At 33.3% G+C, this 9,254-nt stretch overlaps 2 protein-coding genes across 3 annotated transcripts; one reads left to right on the top strand and one right to left on the bottom strand.

Annotated features, from left to right (window-relative positions):
* Positions 1-1,518: 1,518 nt before the first annotated feature.
* LOC107655848 (CD59 glycoprotein-like) lies at positions 1,519-4,791 on the bottom strand. Of its 2 annotated transcripts, XR_001630497.1 has the most exons (5): positions 4,687-4,791; positions 4,302-4,354; positions 2,659-2,781; positions 2,379-2,542; positions 1,519-1,666 (listed from the first exon to the last, which is right to left on the bottom strand). XR_001630497.1 is itself a non-coding variant. In XM_016443437.1 (4 exons), the coding sequence occupies exons 2-4, from the start codon at positions 4,348-4,350 to the stop codon at positions 2,433-2,435; spliced, it is 282 nt and encodes a 93-aa protein (XP_016298923.1). In that variant the 5' UTR covers positions 4,351-4,354; positions 4,687-4,791; the 3' UTR covers positions 2,321-2,432. The 2 variants fall into 2 exon arrangements, 1 of the variants encoding a protein (XP_016298923.1); XM_016443437.1 differs by lacking the exon at positions 1,519-1,666 and having other exon boundaries at positions 2,321-2,542.
* Positions 4,792-5,434: 643 nt separating this feature from the next.
* Positions 5,435-8,912, top strand: crygn1 (crystallin, gamma N1). Its single transcript, XM_016443436.1, has 4 exons — positions 5,435-5,540; positions 6,762-7,010; positions 8,102-8,247; positions 8,628-8,912. Exons 1-4 carry the CDS (start codon positions 5,520-5,522, stop codon positions 8,761-8,763), a joined length of 552 nt encoding a protein of 183 aa, XP_016298922.1. The 5' UTR covers positions 5,435-5,519; the 3' UTR covers positions 8,764-8,912.
* The last annotated feature ends 342 nt before the right edge of the window (positions 8,913-9,254 follow it).

Raw genomic sequence — 9,254 nt, 5'->3', positions numbered from 1 at the left:
TATATATATACTGTATATATATATATAAGTAAAACCTAAAAAACGTCAAATTATTTCAACTTTTTTTTTATATTAATAAAAGCTATATGGATATTTAAAAAACACAGTAACTAATAAATATGACAGAAACAATAAAATGACTAAAACTTTAAGATTAAAATAAAAAATTTAAAATATAAAAATGAATCCAAAATATTGAGAATTGAGAATTCTGAGAAGATGATGGACAGTTTACCGTCACTGTAGGTGCGAGCTGCTGTTGGTTAACAAATGACAAATGTTTTCTTTGATATGAGGATTGGCAGGAAAGTTCAATATTGTGTAAAACAAAGCTGAGGAACACAAGAGCCGGAGGGGACAGGTGATAAAGAGAGATATTATTATATGTCTTTTGGTGACGTACAGCAGAGGATATAGTTTATTGGATATTAAGCACTTTTGCTGGTTGTTTGGAGTCTGAATCTGTTCAACAAGTGTTTACTGCATTTGAAATGTTTCAGTGAGTGTGAGTCCAAGGTTCACGTGTGCACAAGGCTTTAATGTCTGTTTAATTTAGCTCTGCTCATGGCTTATTTAACTGGCCGATAAGATTGAATGAAAGATGACAGTCTTTTGATCTAGCAGTGATTAATTATGTAATGTAAAAACATGTGAAGTAAAGCTCATCAGATCTATATGGCAGTCAAACAGCAGTTATGGTTCACCATATTTTATTTGCTGGTTATTGAGATTTTTCTATAAACAGTGTGAATTGAATTTTCTTAGTATTCTTGTCTTGGTTACATTTCAAACTTCTAAAAATACATAACTCAAGATACATTTACTTGAAAAGCAAAATGAAACATATTAAGTCTTTTTTTCTGAGAGTAAAAAAAATATTTTTCTTGTTTTAAGCATAAACTTTTAGTATCTTAAGTTATTACTTCTCGAGTAAATGTATATTGATTTAAGAATGTTTCGATTGGAAAAGACAGTAGAAGAAAATCGTTTCAGCAGTGTGATCACATATCAGATGCATGAGTCAGAACAGCAGCAAACATCTGATTTTGACATCATGGAAAATTATAACTTTTACAACACCTCACCTTTGAAATCTGTGTTTCCAAAATATTTACATTTGACAGTATTTGTATGTATATTATTTATTAATTCACATAATTTTATTAACTTTTGTATATAAAATATTATTTTATATATTTTCATACCATATTATTATATTTATATTATTTTATTTATTTGAGATACATTGCACAGTACTCTTCAGTTTATGTTGTTTCATTGTTTTACATTTTTTTTAATAATCTAAAACTTTGTAACCCCATTGTATTTTCTTATTATTATGCAAATGATATGCACTAATAAAATTGCGATATATTTCAGCTTGTGATGTAGATAGACTTCTATTGCATTTTATTGGTAATTTTGTATATATTTTTTGAAATCACTGTAAAGTGAGAATGTATTTGTATGATATTTGTATGTAAGCAAGTAAATCACATAATCAACAAAAATGCTAGCATGCTTAGTTTATTTTAATATTAATGACCACCTTGAAACAGACTGTTTTTGTAACATTGCACAAAACAAGAAGAATTTAATGTGTAAATATTGTCATAAATTCCACAGAAAAACAGGCATAAACATGCGTAACCTGGTTCATGTGTACACTGTAAAAATGCTACAGTAAAAACCTGTTAACTGGTTAACAGTAAGTTTCCATACTATATACGGAGAATACATATAATTACATTTGATGTAATTTTACAGTAAAATACTGTTAAAAATATGGTTTTTGGAAGTGAAAAATAAAAATTAACTGTATAATTTACAGTGAAAAACCGTAAATTGACACTCCCAGAATACCCTGCAAGACACTTCATATTTGATGTTTTTTTGTTGAAATAACATGTTTCTTCTTTTTGTTGTGTTTCTTATCAGTTGTGTACATTAGGGTTTAATCTTACATCTAATGTTGTTAAATTAATGTTTATTACATTATTTCAGTATCATGTGTGTCACCATGATGGGGTTTAGTGTTTGTGTGAATGACACTGTGCACCTTCTATATATAAGTATTGCCCTCCTCAGCTCGTAGAAAAGCTGTTTGTGATGAGCTGTGGTTCATCATGTGACTTTCTCATCCCCACCAGTTTTTGGTGGTTATCAGTGCATTACAATGGTTCAAATCAGATATTAACACTTCAATATGTTAGTTTATTAACATTACATCAGTTAATGAAATACAGTATTTTATTGTGAATTTAAGTTAAGTCTGTAAAACCTAAAATGTTGCTACCATATTTTTTACGGTGAAGTTCTGGCAACCACAGCTGCCGGTATTTTACCGTAAATGTCACAATTTTTTTTTTACAGTGTACTCTATTTAATTGAAAGCTGTTTTATGAGTCATGCTGATATATAGCAGCGGCAGATCAGTCAAAGGTGTTGCAGAAGTCCTTCTGACAGCACTTGATGTTGATGTAAGCGTTCTGTTTCACCATCTCACAGCCTGACATAGACATGCACTTCTGGTAATGACCGTCTGTTTCAAACAAAACCACAAGACATTTAATCGAATGTTTTTCAAACTGTAAATGCCATTGAAATCAGCAGATCGTAGTCACTGTCTGAATGGTTACGGTGGGCTTCATCACTCACATGGGCTTCTGCGGAACTTGGCAGCAGCACATGCGTCTTTGTCCGGTGGGCAGGTTACGGCGGTGATCTCGCAGGCCCCTCCTGCTTTCTCTGGGACGCAGTGCAGGCAGTCCAGAGCTGAGCCTTAAACACACGGGACAATGTTTGATTTCACACTTCTTGTTTGTGCAATAAATTCTTACATGTACACAGAGCTTACAACACGTGTACATAAACCCTGTATGTACTGAATAGAAGCCTATTAAACCCTTTAATGCTGTGGTTTGGACAGGTTTTGTTGCTCACATGTGGACATTTCAGACATTTCATCTCTACCAGAAATGCAAAACCTGCCCACACAGGTTCTTTTCCCATATGTGTTTGCTCATGTATATTTCAGCACACAAAGTAGGATTTTATTGCATCATGGATGATCTGAACTCTGTTTTATGACAACAAAATCAATAATCACACACTGCTTTTGACTTCAAACTGTTGCATGGATCTTGACTTCTGATGTTCACTTCAGGAATTTGGCTGTGTTTCAAAACAACATACATTTTTTTTATACATTTATTTGTGATAGATATAGATTATTTGTGATATAATGAAGATATTAAGCACAGTGTTTTAAATTTTACATTATAATGTTTCTTTGTTTAAAAATACCCAGCATTTCAGGAATTGAATTTCCAGCAGAAATGCAAAATGTGCCCACATGCTACATGCAGTCATTCAGCTAGTTCTTATTTTCTTTTTATGCATTCATGCACATTTCATCACACAAAGCGTATGCATCATATGCATCATATTCGGTGTATCATAGATGATCTGAGCACTCACCAATTTTGACAAGAATTTGGATATATAGGCTACATATGTTTATTTGAGATATATAGTTATATAAATAAGATATACAGTACAGTGTTCTTAATCTTACATTATAATGTCTCTTTGTTTTACATTTTCAAAATCTTAAAACTTTATTTATTTCCAGACTTTTGGACCTCACTGGTTATTAATCTACACTCTCAGAAAAAAAGGTACAAAAGTTGTCACTGGGGCGGTACCTTTTCAAAAGGCACACCTTTGTACCTAAAGAGTCCATATTGGTACATATTAGTACCTATAAGGTACAAAAGTGTACCTTTTGAAAAGGTACCGCCCCAGTGACAGCTTTTGTACCTTTTTTTCTGAGAGTCTAATAGATTATTCTATTATTCTGCAGATGATAAGCATTAATAACTGCAATACATTTCAGTCTGTGATTCACTCATCTTAATGTTTCTACATGTAAAGGTTACCTGCAATAATCTTTTCTTGCATTTTATGGTAGTATTGCACATATTTACTGTACATATTTTTTAAATAATTTACATTTCAATGCACATGTACATAGCCTTCTATGTATGAAAGTCTTTTCCTTTCGTGTTTGTGGTTTGGGCATTTTTTGCACTTCTCCTGTTGACATTTCAGAAATGTCATCTCCACCAGAAATGCAAACCTGCCCACATGCTATGCAATACTTCAATACTAAACTTCTGAACGTATTTGTCTTATATTCTTTTCCTGTATGTTTATTCTCATGTATATTTCAGCACACAAAGCATAGTTTCAGTGCATCATAGATCCAAAGTCTGCCATAGATCCATAATCACACTCACTGCCTGTCACGACCAGCACGAGAACAACAGCCAATATGAGGAACTTCATCCTTCTGGAAACAAACCGAAGAAGAGAAGCGACTATTGAATGTCTAAACTTATTTCATTTATAGAAAAAGTACGAATATAACTCTAAAGAGCATTAAAACACATACTAGACAACAGCCAACCAAAACCAAAGCAAAGGATCATAAACGTACTAAAAACAAACCATTACTGTAATTAGTCTGAAGCAGCTCTATACTCAAAGGTCATATTTCCCAGAGTAGATCAATAAAGTTTTGTCTTGTGATTTATAATGTGTGCATTGCTGATGTATATGTTTTAATGTACTGTAAAAATCATTTCCATAAATACAACTACATGTGTGTAAAGTGTAACTCACCTTTGTACGGTGTTGGACTGAGTAAAACTGTTCTTCTGTCTGTCTGTCTGTCTGTATGTCTATATGAAACCTCACCTTTATCCTACAGTTTCTTATCACCTCCCTCCTCTCTCTCTCTCTCTCTCTCTCTCTCTCTCTCTCTGTCTTTCTGCAAACAGACCAAGCCCTGGTCATATGCAGCACAGCTAAATTAATGGTCATTACACCGGAATATGAAACAATATTTCTCAACTTTATGTGTGTAACTTTGCGTGTTTGCAGCTCTTCTGTTTACAGGGTGTTGTTCTGTTGTAATCGCATGTAGAGATGTATGCAACGTCCTTCCTGCAGCTTCCCAGCTGGGGTCATGAAGAACCATAGATTGAATGAAAGAACGATAGAGTGATAGAACAAAAGATAGAACGACAGAATAAAAGAATGATAGAAAGATAGATAGATAGATAGATAGATAGATAGATAGATAGATGGATCTCTGTGGTTCTGGTCATGTTTATGTTCTTCAGCTGTGTTGTGTTTTGACTGTGTGCCAACAGCAGCAGCAGTCGTTCTCACACCCAAACACTAACTGTAAATCAGAGCTTTAACACAATCGATTGTGCTATTGTGCATCTCGCCCTCCTGAACTCCGATATCAGCAGAGCAGTGTAAGAGAAACTGTCCATGATGCAGAAACCGCTAAGCTCTCCATTGTGCCGCTTTTGTGGGCAAAACCTCGTGATAACACATAGGCCACATATATCAGACAGTCCGGATTTTTCCCTCCGGTTGCTCTCTCTGTCTTTCTCTTCTCTCTCACTCCACTGGATAGTTGCTCAGGATCCAGGCAGGGAACGATGTCACAGTATTCAGGGAAGGTGAGTAGTACATTTCAGGGAATATTGCCATTTGCTGACCAACTAAAGGCAAAGTTTCATGTATATACTGTACTTTTGTAATATGCAACAGATTTTTGCATACTTATACAAACATACTTTTTTCTTTTTGCATAATTTGCAATTTGCACAACTGTAGTTTGTAGTTTTGTATGTACACTTGCATACCTACAATACCAGTATATGCATCTCATGCACCCAAAATGAATGCACTCTTAAATTAATGCATATATTTACATTAAATATCTAAGTGCACACATTCCGTACTGCAGAACTCAACAATAACATCAAGTACGCATTTTTACCTGTGGCCTCAACTAAAAAATAAAATGAAATAAAAAACTGAAATAAAATAAAATTTTAAAAGTCAAATAGCTATTTTTATGAAGAAATATGGATTTGAATTCTAACAACAACAAAAAAAAATTACAACAAATTATTTAATAGGTTTTTAATTAATAATTAATTAAAATATTAAATAAATTAATAGCTTGAAATTATAATTATGGCTATAAATCAATAACCCCTGAAACATTATGACATTTTTATGTTTTTCAGCCCATTCTAACTGATGCTTTTCTGATTATCACAAACTATTTTTTTGCAATTTCGACCTCAACTTTGTAGCCTGCTAGATAACTATGGTGAAAGATTTAAAAAGCAGAATTTGACAACTGAAATGTTGAATACATGTTTAGGCAAACTGTAAAAAATAGGCAAAAAATATTTCTGCACTCTGTGTTTGATGTTTTCACTGTTATGACCAAATTTCCTCTTAGGGATCAAACTGTGATCTTGATTACCTTTTCAAATATAAAGAAATATAGATAATGTGTCCAGCATTTGACATTTCACTGTGACAAACTGCCTTATTTTTCTCTAATGCATTTGAAACATTCATTTTTTAAGATTGTCATTTCATAAAAAATTATTCCGAAGTAAAAACATTAAATGATTAATGCAGTTGCCCAAACAAGCTATTCTAACTTACATTTGCTCCATATGCTCTGCTGGTTTAATGCCAGGATGGAGTAAGAAACTTCACGAGATGGGAAGTGTTCAGAGTGTTTAATGAATCTCACGCTGTGATCTCATGTAGTTTCAGTTTCACAGAGTCTGTTTCACCACAGGTGACTGTAGCTGAATCAAAAAAATCAATAAATCAAGAGTTTTTCCTCTGATGGTCACTGCGTCTTCTCCCAGATAGTGTTCTACGAAGGGAAGTGCTTCACAGGCCAGAGGCTGGAGGTGTTTGGAGACTGTGAAAACTTCCAGGACCGTGGTTTCATGAACAGGGTGAACTCCATCCGCGTGGAGAGCGGGGCCTGGGTGTGTTTCGACCATCCCGATTTCAAGGGACAGCAGTACATGCTGGAAAAAGGAGAGTATCCCGACTTCCAATGCTGGAACGCCCACAATGATCACATGGGCTCCTGCAAGCCAATCAAAATGGTGAGGATCAAAACACTTTATGAAAAGATGAAGTGTACTGCTAAGAGAAACCGTTTTCACCCAGAAATAAATTTCACAAACAATTACAGAGAAACGGCAAGTGACACACTGAATTGAGTGTGATGTTGAAGTAGAAAAACTGAAATGGTATTTTCATGTAGAACATACTCCAATAACCTTTATTTACAACTTTGAATTTTTATAATGTCATGTTTTTGAAAAATATATTTTTTTTTAAACTGTTGCATGACATCATTAAATTGTTTAAATCAAGTGGAGTTCAGACTAAAAAAAAATGAAGTTTTGCATAATTTTTTTTTCATATACATTTTTATTAACCTTTGACAGTCCATTTGGGATCATTTATCAGTAAATTGCATTGTGCATTGTGGGACACATTGTCAAGGTTATTATAGTTAACCAATACTACACCTAAACCCATAAAACATTTTCTTTACTTGAAATAAATTATTTAAAAAACTTAAACTACATTTATTTCAGCTACACTGAAAAAAAGGCTGTAGGATTTATTTTGAAATAATTTTCACTTCCAAAATTTACAGTCAATTTCATAAATAACTGCAAAAAGAAATGTATTGTAATGGCAAGGTGAATTAAGCAGAAGCAGAAAGACTGCAACTGTATCTGCAATCTTGATTTATTTACAACTCTAAAAATCCAAGTTGCCAACATTTCTCACTTTCATTTACTGTAGTTTAACTTTATGTATAAAATAACTCAAATTAAAACTTGAGTTGAAATTGAAATAAAAATTTAAAAATATAGAATTAGAAAATACTTAAAAATAAAAAATATGTAGACATATATTTTGAAAATGTAATATAAAAATATGCCTGTACATTAAACTAACACTGCGTATTATACTAATCACTGTACTCTACTCTATAGAGAGTGATTAGATTAGTTTGGTCAGCAAGTATTCAATGCACAAAGAAAATCTGCATCCTGCAAACAACATAGTAAGCAGTCCATTTCATGCTGTCAAGGGTCAAACTTCTGACCTCTGAGATTTTCAGTCTTGACTGTATGATACTCACCTCTTTTATAATGTGCTTGTCTGTGTCTGTCAGCACGGGGAGCAGTACAGGATGGAGCTTTATGAGGGTCAAAACTTCACCGGTCAGTGTGTTGAACTGTGTGACGACTGTCCCTTCCTCCAGAGCACCGGATTCAGCAAGAACTGCTTCAACTCCATTAAAGTCTATGGAGATGGAGCTTAAGTTCTGCAAGGCCAAACATCAAGCGATGCTTTATTAGTAATCAAGTATTTTTCCAATGTCCCAAAAACCTTGAATAGTTAAAAAAATGCTCAGAATAAGATAAAGCTGTTTAACCACTACTGTAGCAAAACTGTAAGTTGAGCAGAAGCTCAGAATCTTTCATTGCTAAGTTATTTGCATCAAGTTTAGCATATTAAATGTATGCAACGTGATGCATTTGAGAAAACGCATTTTGCATTGTTTTTTATAACTGTAAATAATGCAATTGAAATTATGTACAAATGTAACAATGGTCATCAATTTTTAATGTCATTCATATAGAAGAATCAATTGAAAACAAAATAATATCTCTCTTTTTTTCCCTCTTCCATTTTAGTTGGGTCATGTACGAGGAGCCGAACTATCGTGGCCGCATGTACATTGTGGAAAGAGGAAACTACTGCTTATTTATGGATTGGCAAGCTGAGAATCCCAACATCCAGTCTATCCGCAGGGTGGTTAACTATTTCTAAACTGTTACATCCCAAAACAGCCTCGCTCTCAAAGGAAAATCAATGTTTCAAAGTATACTTACCCCAAATAATAAATCAAATGAACCTGAACTTTGATTTACATTACTGAATCACACAGCTATGTGCTTTTTATCTTTATGGAATTTCATTGATGAATCAGTTATTTGAAAAAAAAATGCAATTAGCACAGAAATATTCTTGTATGTTTTATTTTGTATTTGTACTGAGGCAATGAGTTGAAATAAAAGTGAATTGTGAAAAAGTTGCTGTTCTCTCTCTCTCTCTCTCAATTCAATTCAATATGTGCTTTATTGGCATGACAATTGTTACAATGTATTGCCAAAGCAAAGGGTTTACATTGAATCTAGAACAGATATCTATTTAAAAAATAATAAATAAATAAATACATGCATGTATATATAATTAAACAAAATAGAACAAATCAATTCTATGAATTCAATTAACAATTTAAAATTCAGGGTGTGTGTGTG

This window comes from Sinocyclocheilus anshuiensis, unplaced genomic scaffold (assembly GCF_001515605.1).
Source record: "Sinocyclocheilus anshuiensis isolate Anshui unplaced genomic scaffold, SAMN03320099.WGS_v1.1 scaffold1373, whole genome shotgun sequence".
Taxonomy (NCBI): Eukaryota; Metazoa; Chordata; class Actinopteri; order Cypriniformes; family Cyprinidae; genus Sinocyclocheilus; species Sinocyclocheilus anshuiensis.
This window is presented reverse-complemented; position numbering and strand designations above follow the sequence as displayed.